Here is a 17,909-nt window from a genome sequence, read left to right on the forward strand (position 1 = left end):
TCAAAAGGAACTTAAACTTAACAACCAAAAGTAATGTGTAGACCTTATCTGGATACTCATTCAAACAAACCAACTGTAAAATGACACTTACGGAGACAATCTAGGAATTTTTAAAATGATGGATTGTCAGGAAACACTAAATTCTGCTAGGTTAGTACAGTGTGATAATAATACTATGGTTAAATGAAAAAATACCCTTGGGGCACCTGGGTGGCTCAGTCGGTTAAGCGTCTGCCTTCGGCTCAGGTAATGATCCCAGGGTCTTGGGATCGAGCCCCGCTTCGGGCTCCCTGCTAGGTGGAGAGCCGGCTTCTCCCTCTCCCTCTGCCTGCCACTCTGCCTACTTGTGCTCTCTCTCTCTCTCTGTCAAATAAATGAATAAAAAATCTTAAAAAATATATTTTAAAAAAATGAAAAAATATTTTTAACATTTTCAGAGGAAAAATTTTGTAGTCTCTTTTCTTCAAGTCTTTCTTGTCATGTTAATAAAATTTTACTTTCTTTCTTAATAAAACTGAATTACGTCTTCCTTATGGCAAAATTAATTGAACAGCATAGATTATTAGGGAAGCAGGGAGGGGGACTCAATCATTAAGACAAAAGTCAGAGTGAATCTATAGGGATCTGGCCACCAAACCTTTTTAATCAAGTATTCCATGGTTGGCATTTTTTTGAGTAAGTATTCCCAACATATGGAAATTTATAAATCATACACACATTTTACTAACATATTACGTGTATTTTAAGCACAAGACGGGGCGCCTGGGTGGCTCAGTCGTTGAGCGTCTGCCTTCCGCTCAGGTCATGATCCCAGGGTCCTGGGATGGAGCCCCGCATCGGGCTCCCTGCTCAGCAGGAAGCCTGCTTCTCTCTCTCCCTCTCCCCTGCTTGTGTTCCCTCTCTCGCTGTCTGTCAAATAAATAAAATCTTAAAAACAAAAAAAAAAGCACAAGAAATTCTTAGAGTAAGAAAAAACTATATGCAGAATTTTTCCCATTTTGTTGTCTCACCCAACTCCGAGAGTGACTCAAATAGACCGCTGGGAAAGGCAAATTTTCAAGTTCCAACTCTATTTACATAGGGAAATACTCACCTGAAGCACCAATTGTGAACAATCAATTTCTATCCTATTACACAGCAACTACTAGGTAAGTATCATGAAATTAAGGTCACTTTCTCAGTATCATTCCCTTCTACTAGGAGATAGCTGCATTTTAAGTTTATAATTCTGCAAAGTACATAACCACAAGACTCCAAAAATGTAGCTCTAAAATTCCAACAGAGCAACCCAAGTAGGAAAGAAACAGGAGTGTGGCTTAATCCCAATGACCATTCACCTTTAAGGGAAAGTACACTCCTAAAAAAAGGAAAACAACTTGGTTCATTTCAAAAGATTCTAAGTATAATACACATAGATTTATAAAGATTTTTTTTTATAGTATAAGCTTAAAAGGTTGGATTAGAAAAAAATTTACTTAGATGTGATCTGCTTTACATAAATGAGTGTTATCTTTTCTGTAATTCATGTGGTTTTTTTCCTTTAAGTTCATTTTTTTTTTGTAATCTCTACACCCAACGTGGGGCTCAAACTCATGACCCCAAGATGAACAGTCGCATGCTCCTCTGACTGAGCCAGCGAGGTGCCCCACTATAATTCACATGTTAAAGGTGACTTTTTCCTCCAAACATTAATTCAGCATTAAGCTTTTCTTGCAAGAACAAAGACTAAATCTAGAGATCATTTTTTCCTCTCAAAGAAAATTTAGCCAAGAATCAAAACAGTTTCACACTCTCTATGTATCAATTATTTTACATAATGAAAAAGGTATGCACAATACTTCGCATTTTTATGTTTCCACCCCCATGCAAAAGGAAACAAAGAATGAGCTTCCTATTAATTTGCACCATCTTAAATAGCTACTAAAAATTAAGAATCAGTGGAACTTTTTCAAGATAATTTTTTTGAACAAGATACCTGTAAATTTATTTTGTTCTTTTATAGGTAATATTCAGAAATTATTTTTTTGTCTTAACCTCAAATTTACATAATTCAGTGTCTTTTTGACATGATTTCCTGTTGAAGACAACTGCTAAGTCACAATGTGGTCCCTAACCCAAAGCAATTAACTTGGAATTCAGCAGAAAAACTTTGGAAAATCTTTATTCCTCCTCCTCAGCAGGAATAAGGATTAACTCACACGCATAAAAAAGGAATTTCTCAAAGATTATCCCTACAGAGTGATCTGTAGCCTGAGGTGTCTCTAAGGGAGAGACAATTCACAGCACAATCTAACAAGAGCCTGATTCTACCAGACTTCACTTTCTTTCCCTTGACAGATGCAGGAATTGAATTCTAAGGCATTGTTTTACTTGATTCAGTTTCTTTTATCTTTCTCAAAGCAGGAAAAACCTGTCACCCCTCTCTTCCTTTCCCTGATTACTCCCAACATCAGGGATTCCTGTGTGGTCACAAGAATCCTCACAGCTGCAGTTGGGAAAAGTGTTTGGAAGTGACTGCATTTACTGGTATTTGGTTCTACAGGATTTCACACTTAGGAAAGGTTCACTCCCTCCTCAAGCCTATATCCATCTCTAGTGACAGCTCTCAAGCCAGGGTCTCTGGTAAGGCCTTGGTCAGGATTCTGAGAAAAGAAACAAGATCTTCGGCCAAAGGGAAGAGGACACAGATAATCAGCACAAAATTAGTTCCAGAGACAGGATGCTGCATATTCTCAAGTCAGTCTAAAAATCAGCTTTTTTTTTTTTTTTAAGATTTCATTTATTTGAGAGAGAGAGAGAGAGCACATGCGAGAGCACAAGCAGGGGGAGCAGGAGGGGGAGAGGGAGCAGCAGACTCCCCACTGAGCAGGGAGTGCCACGCAGGACTCTATCCTAAGACCCAGGGATCCTGACCTGAGCCGAAGGCTGACGCTCAACAACTGAGCCACCCAGGCGCCTCTAAAATCAACTTCTATAAAAAGAGATGGAAATGCCAGAAAGCAGAGATGGTAGGTAACTGTGGTCAATGTTGCTTGGGAAAGAAAAGTATCTGTATACCTGGGGCCTTACTATACAGGATGACTATCTAAAACCGTTTCACATATTCTGGTGTTTAAAAACGGAAACAAGGGGCACCTGGGTGGCTCAGTCATTAAGCATCTGCCTTCGCCTCAGGTCATGATCCCAGGGTCCTAGGATCGAGCCCCGCATCCATCGGGCTCCCTGCTCAGCAGGGAGTCTGCTTCTCCCTCTCCCTCTGCTGCTCCCCCTGCTTGTGTTCCCTCTCTCTCTGTGTCAAATAAATCAAATCTTTAAATAAAAAATAAAAACGAAAACAAAATCTGTAACAAGGCTCCTAGAAAACTGAACTCCTATCATACTATCATAAATAACAGCATTATAACCACCACTTACCAAAAACAAGAATGAACAATGTGTTTAAAGACACCACCCAGAAGACATGTTCCTAAAGGAAAAGAGCATTAATAAAACATATTCAATTCTTCTTCCATGTCTAACTGGACTACTCCACTTAGACTGAAATTTTCACTCCATAATGTTGAGATTTCATTACGTGCAACTTCTCATTTTTCATTAGACAGCTCATAAAACTAAGCCTAATAAAATTCAAGTTCATAATGTTACATGCCGAAAAAAAAATCCGTAAGCATTTCCTCTTCAGAAATTAGTAAGCCACTACAAACTACACAGATTCTCATAAATAATAGCCAGATTTCATTTAAATCAAATGATGCTGAAAAATTCCAAATGGAGGAAAATTTGAAAATCACATTAATTCTGAACTTCACATCAATGTAAATCACACAGTGCTTCTTTCCAGGGTCCATTTTGTTCTCATGGCTTCTGCAAGATCACTTCTCTTCCTTGGTCCCTTTTCTGCCTATGGCACCCTCATTTTCCTAGCAGAGGTCTTAGAATACTCATTCTCACTTGGCCATTCATCCACCCCTTCCCCTATTATGCGTGATCACCAAGATGATTGCTACCTTATGTTAGTTTCAGTCAGCAGGGGTTCTTCGACAAGTAGCTAAAGTCATCTTGATACCCAAAGCCACTTAAAAATCCAAAGTGATTTTAAACTATAGACCCTGAAAAGAGCATCACTTCCCCTAAAGAACAGGTTCTTTAAAGAATTATTCTTCCCCTCTTTACTAATAAGGTAGATAGGTGAGGTTTGGCAAACAGTGGATACCTAACACATGAAACTGGGTCTCACTATGAGCACTGCAAAGCATTAATTAATACACTGCAAGGTTTAAAAGAAGACCAAGTTCTTCTGTATTTCCTTTTCTTTTCTAAAAATCAAGTACGTAATAACGACCATTTTAAATACTATTACCTTTGTTCTTTGCCAATATTTTCAATGCACAAAATAGACTTTCTTCAACATATCAAGTAATCAAAAATCAAAGGGCATGGTGACCTTTAGTATAAAAAGCCATACTATAAATTTGAAATCGCTGAATCATTAAGATAAATAATTAAGTCACAACTCTATTATTAAAAAATATTAGCTTTACTTACTAGAAAAACTAGCGATCCATCAAGTCCCAGCATCTGAAATAATAACGATATGCATAAATTCAAGATGCAACAGGATTTTTATTCTATTTAGAAAAAAGGCTCACTTTCAATTATATTTAAACATAATCCTTACCTACTACTTTCCAATACAGCTTACCATTTTCAGAGAGTAAGAAACTTGTTTATTAGAGTTTTATATTTGGGCCTCCTTTTATTCCAAATCATACGATTATAAAGTCAAAACAGTTCCATCATGGGTTTAATTCTTACATTAGATAAGGAGCCAGACAAGATTTCGTGATACATCAACTGCAGTATCAGAATATTTCAATTTAAATTTACTTCATTTTACAGAAATCCACAATTTGTTTGTATTAAAGCCCAGAAAACAGAAAAATAGTCAACAACAGATTATAATATTTTTAATATTTTCACTACAAACACCACATCAATTTTCTCTAGAATAATTAAAGTTCTACTGCAGCTTCCAATGACTGTAGCTACAAAATTGGTGTATGCATCTACATATGCCCAACTTTAACACATAGTTTAAGGTTAAAACACTAGAACGCATGATAGAAAGAATCTTACTCTTTCCCACGTAAGCTCTTCTGCAGCTCGGTCCCACTCTAAAGCATTCCAGTTCATGTCATCTGGAAATATAATTGTAGTTGAAAGATTACTGATTGAACCTGAACCATAAATAATAAAACATATGCTTTTAATTTGGTGTTTTGCAAGCTGCTGATGAGAAGCTAAACCACATTATTTGCTTGTTAGGTAATAAGAGTACATATACATAAATATAACACACATAAGGTAATTCTAGATTGTGGTTAAGTGCCAGAAAGGACATAAATAGGATTATGTGAAAGACAGGAACTTAAACTCTCTGAATCGAGAGTGAATCTGGCAAATGTGAGAAAAACGAGGAAGCCAGGGGACAAGAATTCTCCGGGGGTGGGGAGGGGGTGGTAGAAGATACAGTATGAAAGGCAGACAGGGATCAGATCATACAAGGGGACTGGGGAGGCGGTTAAACCTGGACTTTGTTTTGTTCTTTAGTATAACAGAAAAACCACTACCAGATTTTAAAGGCAGGAGAGCACTACGAAGAGTATGTGGAGCACGAGTGGAAGAAAGAAGCTGCGCACTAAGAAACTATTGCGTTAGATGAAGAGAAGGAAAGGATGGCCGCACCAGGGTAGCAGCAGGCTGCCTTCTTGGAGCCTCTGAAGATACACTTGCTGCTGCCTACAAGGGTCCCTTGTTCCCACCACACAACTTGCTTGTTATCCTTCAGGTCTCACCTCAAATATCACTCACTCTGAGCTATCCGGAGAAAAAACAGACTCTCCCAACAGCAGCCTCAGAGCAACCTGCACATTTATCACAATGTGTCACAAGGTATTTGTACGCTTGGGTACTCCTGCTTCTTCACTAGACCAGAAACTCTATGAAGGCAGGGACCTGTTTGAGTGCCTGGCACCCAGGAGTCACTCGGACACCAGCAATGTCCAGTGGACCTGGAGACAGTGCAGTGCTGGACACGAAAACTCGGGAGCGGGGAGGAGAGAAGTGGGAACGGTGCGCTACCGCCCGCTGACTGGCGGGCACGGTCCTGGGTCTTCTTTAGGTTCTGGAGTTAGACTGCCAGAAAATGAGACAATGGTTTCCTTAATGGCATCTGTCCTGCAATGCACCTTCAAGAATTCCTCTTTGATATTAAAAGTTGTGCTGACTCAAGAGAAATGGAAGGGAATAAAGTAATGTGTATCAAATTCCTTTTAAAAAATCAGAGTCTAGTACAATTTACAAATCATTCCTTCCTAGCCATCCTATAAAAGTCCTGTGTAGAGTAGGATTTTAAAACATAAAATGAGGGGCGCCTGGGTGGCTCAGTCGGTTATGCGGCTGCCTTCGGCTCAGGTCATGATCCCAGGGTCCTGGGATGAGCCCCTCATCAGGCTCCCTGCTCGGCGAGGAGTCTGCTTCTCCCTCTCCCTCTGCTGCTCCCCCTGCTCTCTCACTCTTGCTTTCTCTCAAATAAACTTTTAAAAATTAAATAAATAATAAAACACAAAATGTGCCCTGCTTCACAAAAAAAAGTATTTACACATATGTATATCCATAAATAAATCTGCCAAAATAAAGTGAAAACAGGTTAGAAACAGAACTCCGAACCCATAAAATTTTGAAAACACCAGTCCTTCTCCTCTAGGGAAGTTGGAAATGGCCTCACGGCCCCAAAGGCGGGGGCAGGCGGGGCCAGCAGCCGTTACCCTGGGCTCCGTTGTGGGCGTCGGCCGCGTCCTCCCCGCCCGCGTCGTCCTCCTCCTCATTGTCCTCCTCCTCCTCCTCCACCTGCTCATCCTGGGCTTCGGGGTTCTCGCCCACCACCGCGTTCTCGGCTGGCGGGTGCGCAGGCTGCTCAGGGGCAACATTCTCAGCACCATTTCCTCCCGCTGGAGCCTAAAATGACAGAAGAGCCCAGAAATGTAGCTCACTTGTCTCAGTTCTGCTCTTTCCAAATCGCACTCTTCCTGTTAAAAAAAAAAAAACAAAACTAGCAAACGAACACAAACTATTAAAACTCCAAAAAAAAAAAAAAAACCACCTCTCAAAGTCACCCTTTCTCAAGCATCTGATTTTGGATCTACTCGGCATATAAGAATATAAAGAAACTCACTGCACCGTGTATATATTCATTCAGTATAATTTAGGATTTCACAAAGTATTACAGAAAATGGGTCAACAAATCTGACTAACTTTAACACTTCAGGCACATCCCAAGCCAGTTACTAGTGGGGTTACAGAAGTTTCTATTCATGCCAGCAGAGCAAGAATCAAGAATTCAGAAAGTTAAAGCCATTACCTCTTTGGATACATAAAAACAATATATTATAACATGTCACAAAATGCAAAAAAAAAAAAAAAGGAGGCGTTCAACAGAGTAAAAACAAGGAGCAAGCTGTCTATCTTAACAAAAGGGCAGAGAAACTCCTTCTGGAGCTCAGTTTCAGGAAACAGAGCTGCCTCGGCCAACAAGAGGTCCAGATACAAGGACAAACTCGAAGAAAACCAAGGTTCAGATTTCCCATGACTGCAGTTGGATCTTGCAACAAAGAGAACTTTGGTTGCTTTTCACATGGAGGCTGAGCAAGAAGGGAGCAGCGAAGATTCAGCCAGTGATCCCGACCCCAGGCTGACATCCCTGTACCTGAGCTCTGAGCTCCTGAGGCAAGACAACCTAGAATTACTTCTGCACCAGCATCTCCACAGTCTGCTCCTCTACGTGAACACTGGGTCTCAGCTACTGTCCAGCAAGCTCCTATAAAGGTCTAAGGACTTCCCTGGGCCCAGCAGCAACCTCTGCCTGGAGGCTGCAGGGTCGGGAGAATTCCTTCATGGAATGATCTGAAGGTCTTTGACATAGAGTTCATCAAGGCTATCTGGTGGAAGCCCAGGAGGCTCTCGTGGAACCTGGACCTGGGGAGCTTTTCTTAGGATGATCTCTGGCTCCTCAGCCATCATCTCAGTTGGTGGTGACCTTATTTGATCATTCTGGACTTCTCTATTTCTTTGTGTCTTTGGTACCGTTCAGTCTCCATTCTTTAACTCTGGGGTAGCAGAACTCAGACTCCAGCACAGGTGCCATACTGGAGGGTGGGGGAAGCCCACGATGAGACTCAAACCCCACAACGAGCTCTGGGAAAGGGCCATAATCCTTCTTTATAAGGCATCTCCTGACTTTACCGACTGCCTCAGGGACAAACATATATTTACTTATATACCTATCTGTTTATACCCATACAGATGTGTGACTTAATTCTCTGTTATCAGTTAAACACTTGAGGAAACAGTTTCTAATTCCTGCTCAGTAGGTAAACCTGTCCACATGGACTTTGTCAGTTCCCCCATGCATCATCCTCCGGCTCTTAACTGGGTTCTGCTACCTACCAAATGCAAAGACAGTTACAGTTAAAGGGGCACCTGGTAGGAAAACACCGAGTTCCGTATGTAGTTAATGAAGATTCTAAAAGAGCAACTGCATTAAATGTTTCAAAATATGAGATACAATGATAAAAGTATTAATACTAGGTAAGAAGTGTCTTTTCTTTCTAGTCTCACTTCTTGTATGTGTGACTTGCTAAGGAGAAGTTACACTCAACTCTGTAGAGAAAAAAGTATGGCAGAGTTTGACTGAAATCGAACTACACACTGACACAGCAGAAGTTCCTTAAATGAAAAATTAAGTTCTTAATTATTTTGAGTATCTTAGAGCCAATTTTTCATAATAAAATCTTATGAAGCATAGTTTTAGTACATAGCTAATATTTTGACATTTTCAGCCCCCTAATTTCTCAGCAAGCAAGACACTAAACGTCATTTATCTTATCCTCTATCTCTTAACACGTCTAGCAAATAAATGCTCCTGCATCTAACCTAAGCACACATCTCTCATAAAAAATGAAACTGTACCAGATTGTGTAACAGTGTTCCACTGATTCTACTTTTAGTAATGTTGCTACCGGGAGCAGCAAACACAAGGCATTTTACATAAGAAGAAACTGATGAACCAAGAGAGCAGGGAGCCTCTTCAGCATCCTGCAGCATGGCAGCATCATCACCAGGGAGTCTGTATGCTCACTTCCAGGCCAGCATTAAGCAGTCAATCCAAGCAAAGGGAATGAAAGAGCATTTCAGTACACCCCCCAACAATGCTCCCAATCTCACTCAAAAATTAATAAGCAAAGTAGAAGTGCCTTCTTCTGATTTTTTTTGCATTTCCCTTAATCTTCTCCCAAACCTTTTCACTGCCCTGCTTTGCAATGAGGGGCAGGGGACTCAGGGTTTAGATCTTAGAGAATGACAATAATTCCCATTCCTATGCAAACAGAATCGATTCAGGAGTGGAGGGAGTTACCTCATTTTGGTGGTGCCCAGCTGCATTGAAGGGTGGAGCAGCATGCTCCAGCCAAATCGGTGCTCCCCCGTGGACTATCTGCTCTCGCAACCACACAAGGCTGATGAATGCACACAGTGTGCATGTTACCACAAAACAACCCTGCAAACAATCCGCCAATAAATTGTCCCTATTAAAAAAAAATTATTTAGAATTACTCCAAAGAATGCTTAAAATTAAGAAATGAAAGGTAACAATATTTCATCTTAAACTAAAATTTCCGGAAGAGCCAGAAGTCAGAATTTTCTACGTAAAAATCAGTTTCTCAGAATTATTTCTGAGAATGGTGAAATTCTATCTATCTTATAAGCTGGCCAAATACATTTGTTTATATATTTCTATTATATGTATTTATGTTATAGTAAATGAAAAATAACATCAGAACTACACAGAAATTAGCTACCTAGCCGTTCTCTGAACATGGTTTAAAAACAGGCAGGCAAAAAGCAAAAACCAAAAGCAACCAAACACTGACAAAGGCCAAGTATGTATGTAATTTATGAAAGCTGAATGACTGTCCAACCCACACTAAGAAGTTCCTTATCCTTATTTTACATACAAGTTTAATAAACTTGGTTAGCTGGTACCCACACAAATGAAGATAATCAACAAATCAGAAGAGAAGAACCTCCAGAGAGGCCTAATGGCAATGTAAAGAAAGAAAGCTGAGAGATAATCAGTATGCAGTGTGCAAGAAAAAGAAGTCTATAATACCCTTTAGATATCTATCACTTAGAAAGCAGATTAAATTTTGATGCTAACTGCAAATATAAGCATGTTATTAGTTCGTCAACAAATCCAGACAGACAGATGATGTTATGACACGTGCAGTACTGGAACTCCAAAGACTTCTTTGTTCTTTTCCTCCCAAGGGGCCTGTCCTTCCCCTAGTCTATGTCTGATTTCAGAATAATTCAAGGAGAACTCAAGAATCCTGGCCTTAGGAAAACCCTTTATCATAACAGAATGACTTTTTCCTCCATGGAAAGTATGAGGAAGGGTTCATTTGAGAGACCTCAGCCTACTGGCTCCAAAGTTAATGAATTGATGTGGCCCACAGATATGACCTGAAATGTCTCATGAAGGCAATTCTGGTGGCCCACTAATCAAAAACCTAATCAAAAGAGGAATCCTAACCACTCCCGTGCTAAGGAACCCTCCAGATTATTAAAACTTTGATAACTTCAGACTAAAATACCCACTTCTCTACTCCGTACTTGTCATCAGCAATAAGAATAACAATTGTTTGATGTCAATTTTCAACAGTGACAAACCCTTTGTAGAGTTCTTTTCCCTCATACCTAGAATCTGGGCTGGTTCTGTGACTTGCCTGGACCAAGGTGAGGCTGCCTGAGTTTAGAGCCTAGAAGAGAGTGAGCTGGTGAACTTCAACTCTCACCCTTTTAGAATGCTGCCCTGCGACCACCATGTATAGAAGCCCTGATGGCTTTCTGCAAGATGAGAGGGCACATGGAAGAGAACCAAGGAACACAGCTGGAGCCATCTTAGACCATCCAACTCCAGTGAAACACATGAGTAACTGAGGCAAGCCCAATATATGAACTAATCAGCTGAGCCCAGCCCAAATGGCTGACCCCTAGAATTATGAGCCAGTAAAATTATTGTTTAAGCCAGTTAAGTTTTGGGGACAGTATGTTTTGAAGCAGTAATTAACTGATACGTTGCGCCTACAGATGATCTCAAGAACTGAGCTACAGATATAAGCAGCTGCTACAATATTAAGAAATTTAAGGTAAAATTTCAGAAATGAAAGTAATACTACAGAGAAAATGAAAACACAGCTCATTAAAAAAAAAAAAGTAGTTTAGTTAAAAGTGCTTTCAGGAAAACTGGCTCAATTCTTCAAACTGTAAAAGGCAGCATGGGATTACAAAACCAAACCACGTTTACAATTTCTTTTGACTATCCCCAGCTATGCCTCTGGTGTTCCTCCTGTGTCAATCAGTAGTCTCACGAAGGCAATTCTGGTGGCCCACTAACCAATCACATTAGAAAGGGGGAGCCTGCCAACGTAAAACAAGCAACAGCTCTGAGCTTCAGTGATAATTCTCCTATACGTTAACCTAATACTCAAAATTCACATTATAGTTTTTACATATATATGTGAATTTAATCTTTGAATAGCCCACCCAAAGCCCTGAGGCATGATCTTCCTCACTTTCTTCCTCACTTTACAGAGGAGAAACCGGGCTCAGAAAGGTCCAATGATTTGCCCAAAGTCACCAAAAAACCTGCAGATACAGAAACTATATTCCAATGCTAGGGTTCCTTCTGTTACAACCAACTACACCTTATTGTATCGCCTAAGTGATCACACCCGCCAACCTGTTGGTCGATGGTTCTACCAACAAGAAGTAAAGGTAGTAGGTAAGTAGGATACCACACCTTGTTTGGCATTTCACTGACATGGCTTCCATAAACACCTGTTTTTCATATAGCCAAAGCCTACCAATTTAGGCTTTGGTTAATGTTAACATATTTAGCCATTTAAAACAGAAACCATTAGAGAAATAAAATATCTCTGCTTCATTAAACTGCATAGATCGGAACTCAAGTCACCTTTTCTAAACAACTGAAATACAGACTCGTCACTACCATGCACTAACTACAACGGTTTACAGAATTTTAGCCCAAACTAAATGAACAAGAATACCCTATGTGAAATGGTTCTTTTATTAGCTTATACATATTAAAATAAAACTTCCATCACTCTTAGCAGTCACCCCTTGCTTTTATCGGACTTCCCTCACTACTTCCAATATGCATCTTTGCGGTGTATACAATTCCTAAATGCAAGCCAGAGGTGAACGATGTCATATACACAAAGACATAATGAATAGCGGCTGAGCCATTTAAGACTAACTTCTTACACTTCTATACTGAGACCATGTTCTGGATGGCTGAGATAAAAACCTGATGTCCACAAATGGGAATACTGTCCTGTTTGTTTCTACTGCATCACTTCACAAAAGGCCTGTATTTTTCTACAAAGGGTTATCATCTTACGCTAGAGTTCCAAACTTTCAAATGTGTTAAATCACTGCTTCTCTTTTTTGTCACGGCCACAACTAGGAGCACCCTATTTCAAGGCCCCTGTCTACTTCTAAACATTACTTTATCAAAGCTATTCTTTATTAATGAAAACAAAAAATAATTCTAATGTAAATAAGTTCAAGCTGAAAACTTTTTATCTACTATTCCCTACAATGCCAAAGACACAGACAGAAATGAAATAACCTGACTGTTCTATCCCAAAAAGGTATTACCAGCAAGTAGAAAAACCAAGTCACAGACACATCTAATGTTTCCAAATATTTAGAAACATGATTAAAAATAATGATGCAGATGCAAGAGACTTAAAAGAACTCCTCCTTAATTTCTTTTCTATCAGAAATACAGTATGCCCTCCTGCTCTCTTCTATTGCCTTGTGGTTTATTTTTATGGTAATATACTCTGAATACTTCGTTCCATTGGATTGTTTTGTATTGTTCTCTGTCTTTATTGACATAGCAATCGGAAACCTAAGGTCAGCTGGGTACAAAAGAAGATTTAGCAAATAAGGCTTAATATTTAATGATCTTGATATAGTTAATCATTTACAGCATTCCTAATTCTGACTTCAGTAATAAAAACACATCTTTTTTTTTTTTAGGTGTACTTAAACTCTTTTTTTCTTTAAATTTTTTATTGTTATGTTAATCACCATACATTACATCATTAGTTTTTGATGTAGTGTTCCATGATTCATTATTTGTGCATAACACCCAGTGCTCCACCCAGAATGTGCCCTCCTTAATACCCATCACCAGGTTAACCCATCCCCCCACCCCCTCCCCTCTAGAACCCTCAGTTTGTTAAACACACATCTTTCCCAAGAAAACACAACTACAATGCTTAATGTCAAATTAAGATACAGTAAAACAATGACAGCGAACAAGCTTTTTAGTCCATATTCTAGTAATCACAAGAAACATTTGAAAACTAAATTTGTATTCAAATGACTATGTTGTTAAAAAATCCACGTTTAAATGAACTCTCAGCATAGGAAAATGACAACACGTATCTCACACTGCACAGCAGCCTATTTAACATACTGTCCCACCCTTACAAAACAGTCCTTTAAAACGGGTATGTTTTAAAACAAGCATGTACATATGCCAGCTACTTCTACTGTAGCTATAACTGTCAGACTAAGAGACCTAAATTATTCTTTGTCCTTCGAACAAAAGGACTTTTCAAATTTTAACAAGAATAAAAGCATGCAGGAAAACTGAGCACTAGCTCTGCTGTGCAGCTTCCCAGCTTCACGAGTACTCACGTGGACAGCATGTCCAGTGGCAGTGTCAGTAGTGAGCTCACGGAGCCAGTAAACAAGCACTTGTAGATACGGCCTACCAAAAAGGACAAGATGGCACACGGTTACCACACACATCATGAACTCAGGTACTCAATTAAACGGAGGTAAAGTGTAAGCCCCTGAAATATTTAGTCTTTGCAGAGCTGTCCTAAAATACTACATTAAAAAAACCCTGGGGTGGGCGCCTGGGTGGCTCAGTTGGTTAAGCGACTGCCTTCGGCTCAGGTCATGATCCTGGAGTCCCGGGATCGAGTCCCGCATCGGGCTGCCTGCTCAGCGGGGAGCCTGCTTCTCCCTCTGACCCTCTTCCCTCTTGTGCTCTCTATCTCTCATTCTCTCTCTCTCAAATAAATAAATAAAATCTTTAAAAAAAAAAAAAGAAAAAAGAAAAAAGAAAAAAACCCTGGGGCACCTGGGTGGCTCAATCAGTTAAGCGGTTAAGCGGCCAACTCTTGGTTTCGGCTCAGGTCATGATCTCGTGAGAACAAGCCCCATGTTGGGTTCCATGCTCAGAGGGAAGTCTACTTGAAGATTCTCTCCCTCTGCCCCTCCTCCCACTCACTCTCTTTCTAAAATAATAAATCTTTAAAAAAAAAAAAAGAACCCCAACATGGTTAAGCATAAAAACAGTGAAGAGTAAATGTCACACACTAATGTTAAAAGCTTAGATTCTCTATAGACTGACTGACCTGTTTGTATCGAATGAGCTTAGATGTTTGAAAAGGAAAGAAATATATAGTAAAGATCTCTAAATTACAATATGGACAATTTTTTTAACCAAGAATTCTAAAATTCATTGAGTCTGCTCATGAAAATAAAGGATTTCAGTTCTGGGGGTATAGAATTTGAAATTAAGAAGACTTTTCAGAAGAGTATATGCTCCAATAATATGAAGAGCAAACTAACAACCAATTTTTTAAAAACACAGATTCAAGTGTCCTCAAAAAAAAAAATCTTAAATCTGGCCACGAAGGGAAAAAAAATAAAGTATGGGTGAATGCACAGCCATCCCCTTATCCTCTTAGTCAGAAAGGTAAGAACAGAAATAGGGCCCAAGAGGAAACAGCTGAGATTTTCTTTCTAACCAAACCTGTATATTAGTTTAAGCATTCCCTATAGCCTCGTATCAGAAATTCTCAGCGACTTCAATGGCTGTTTTCAAAAACCAAATCAAAATGAAAAGGTAGGAAAAAATTTCTGTAATAGAAATTTCTTATCTATGTGTATAAAATATTCAAAGCAAGTATGCTCGTAACAAAGTAAAACTGACAACAATCCAAATGTCTGTAAATAAGAAAATGGATTCATAAATTAAAGGCCTCCTTCCTACAGAGTGCTCTGATCCATTTAAAAAATAAGGTAGCTCAAAAAAAAAAAAAGAAAGGTACAGTAGCTCAACATGTTCTCACATGGAAAAATACCAGGGTACACTACTAACTTAAAAAAGTTACAGACTATTTATTTTGTGATAGAACTTAAATTTTAATTATGAGCATGTATATGAGCATATGTAAACAAGTCAGAACAGAGATCCAGCTTGTTAACTACATTACTTAAATCTTTTAAGTCCCTACTTAACTTTTGATTATTTGATCTGATTTTGGAGAGGTGTGTTAGTCTTCCACTTGACTGTGAACGCTTTACACATTCCAAAGTCCTGTACTCTGGTGCATAAAAGTTCTTAAGTTTTGGGGCACCTGGGTGGCTCAGTCATTAAGCGTCTGCCTTAGGCTCAGGTCATGATCCCAGGATCCTGGGATCGAGCCCCGCATTGGGCTCCCTGCTCGGCGGGAAGCCTGCTTCTCCCTCTCCCACTCCCCCCTGCTTGTGTTCCCTCTCTTGCTGTGTCTCTGTCAAATAAATAAAATCTTTAAAAAAAAAAAAGTTCTTAAGTTTTGCTTTCTTATGACTATGCCCTTTACTAATATGAACTATAATGCCTTGCTCCATTTAAAGCTTTTCATCTTGAATGACATCTGGCTGATGAACACTGTTCCTGTGTTCTGTCAGCATTTGCTAACATCCCTCTAGCATTAACCCGGGCTGCTCTGTACTTATTTCTCATAGTAAACCACATTCCTCTGTACACAACTGTGTAAACTCTTATGATTACAGAAGTTGCAACCTTTCCTCTCTTATTTCCCTCCCTCTGCCCTCCGTCCCCGTCCTTCCTTTTGTTGGACTTTCCAAATATTTGCTGTTTCATACTCTGACCTCTCAGGACAAAAACTCATAATCCCACTTCTATTCTTCTGGCATTTACCTTTAAGTTTTGTTACTTTTTATTAAGATAAAATTTACATGAATCTTAAGTATACGTCTGGGTGAATTTTTATGTATGTACATATCCAGGAAACTGCCACCTAGATCAAGATATTCAGCATTTCCAGCTCCCTGGAAGGCTGCTCAATCCCCTTCCTAGTCAATATCTCCAGCAAAAAGATAACCACCATTCTCATCTCTATCACCATAGATCAATTTGGCCTACTTTAAAACTTCACATAAATGCAATCATACAATCCAAACTCTTTTGTGCCTGGCTCCTTTCTCTCAAAGTAAAACTCATCCATGTTATTCCATGTCCCAATAATGAGCTCTTTTCTCACCGCTAAGTACCACTGCATTGTACAGAAAAACCACAATCGAAAAGATGCCTGTCATTTCCTCATGTCCGCAATCTTTCACCTTGTGAAAGTACTTACTAGACAGGTACTGAAACAAGTGGATGCAGCTTTCATCTCCTGGGTTTTTTTCTCCTCATACTTGCAACTTCTTGTCTCTTTGAGTTACATCCAAGAGGACCCTTGCTCAATCTCCTAGTTCACTACTTCACTTTTCAATAATACCTGTTCTGCTATTCAATGTATCCCCAAAGATTTTTATCTTCATAAATATCAATTTTATTTATTTTATTTTAAAGAAACACAAGGATATTAATTATACTTATTTAAAAATCTCATTTGCATTTAACTCCAAAGAATCATAGCTACATACTCTGGCACCATATACTATCTACCCTTCTGCATGTCTCTAAAAACAAAAACCCAAAAGGGATCAACTAAGGGCTAGTATACCAACCTCCCTGAAAACCTCCTATATCTTGAAAGATAAGCCTCCCAATTATTCAGGACTATTACAGATATATGAGCTGTCTTTTAAAAGGGAGGAGAAAAAAAAAAATCTCAAAATAATCTAACTTTTGCAATCCCTGGAAAGTTCTAATATACTTCAAAGAATAAAAATCAAGATCCTTCTAATTTGATTTTGCTTCTTCAATTCTTTCATGAACTTTCATTATTAGCCTCTGTATGCTGTTTCTCATTCCCACATTCATTCAAGAAAATGATCTGTTAAAAACAGTTCTTAATTTAGGTGGACAATGTTTCCTAAGTGAGGCTTTCCTAATACATGAAATTGTAACATCAAATAAGTATCATTCAAACAAAAATATGATGCAATATTACAAAATTGAATACTTATACAACTTTATAAGTTGTACAACTCCAATCACAGAGAAATGAATACTCACATGCTGTAAGAGGAACAACTCCCAACCATGCAAAGGCCACAAGTGTATAATGAAACCAGTATCGTATTGCAGTGCCAATACTTGTAACCAGTCCGGCAAATATGTCTTGGATGGGAAGCCGTGAAGGCATATCTGGAGAATAAACTAGTAGAGAAAAAAAAAGTACATATAATTTCATAAAGATTCAAAAATAGCTTAATTCAAAAATATAAAATAGGCATGTAGAGCTAGCTTAACAATTTCAATCTTTGTATTTCACTTATCTTTTCCTATTAAAAAAGTGAATCAAACAGTTAAATAATACATTTACCCAAAAGTCCTTTGAGAGCAAATCACATGTGAAATGTAGAAACCAACAAAAAAAGACCTCTGTGCAGGAATAAAGATTCAAGAGAAGTTCACATCCCTCAGTCACTGCCATGAACTTCATGCAAAGCTAACTTATACATATTTCAGCATTTAAACAACGCAATTATCTGGCTTCCCAAAT

The 17,909-nt window shown here is 38.9% G+C and overlaps 1 protein-coding gene across 4 annotated transcripts in view; it reads right to left on the reverse strand.

Moving 5' to 3' along the window:
* MARCHF6 (membrane associated ring-CH-type finger 6) overlaps nucleotides 1–17,909 on the reverse strand; it is a 79,882-nt gene that overhangs the window by 33,589 nt on the left and 28,384 nt on the right. For all 4 annotated transcript variants that reach the window (XM_027607017.1, XM_027607018.1, XM_027607019.1 and 1 more), the window contains exons 4-10: nucleotides 17,420–17,563; nucleotides 13,852–13,924; nucleotides 9,473–9,641; nucleotides 6,828–7,017; nucleotides 5,137–5,198; nucleotides 4,546–4,578; nucleotides 3,415–3,466 (exon numbers count right to left, since the gene is read on the reverse strand). In XM_027607017.1, the coding sequence (XP_027462818.1) occupies nucleotides 3,415–3,466; nucleotides 4,546–4,578; nucleotides 5,137–5,198; nucleotides 6,828–7,017; nucleotides 9,473–9,641; nucleotides 13,852–13,924; nucleotides 17,420–17,563 (723 nt within the window). The remainder of the gene's footprint in view (nucleotides 1–3,414; nucleotides 3,467–4,545; nucleotides 4,579–5,136; nucleotides 5,199–6,827; nucleotides 7,018–9,472; nucleotides 9,642–13,851; nucleotides 13,925–17,419; nucleotides 17,564–17,909) is intronic.

Source organism: Zalophus californianus, chromosome 5 (genome assembly GCF_009762305.2).
Source record: "Zalophus californianus isolate mZalCal1 chromosome 5, mZalCal1.pri.v2, whole genome shotgun sequence".
Classification (NCBI taxonomy): domain Eukaryota; kingdom Metazoa; phylum Chordata; class Mammalia; order Carnivora; family Otariidae; genus Zalophus; species Zalophus californianus.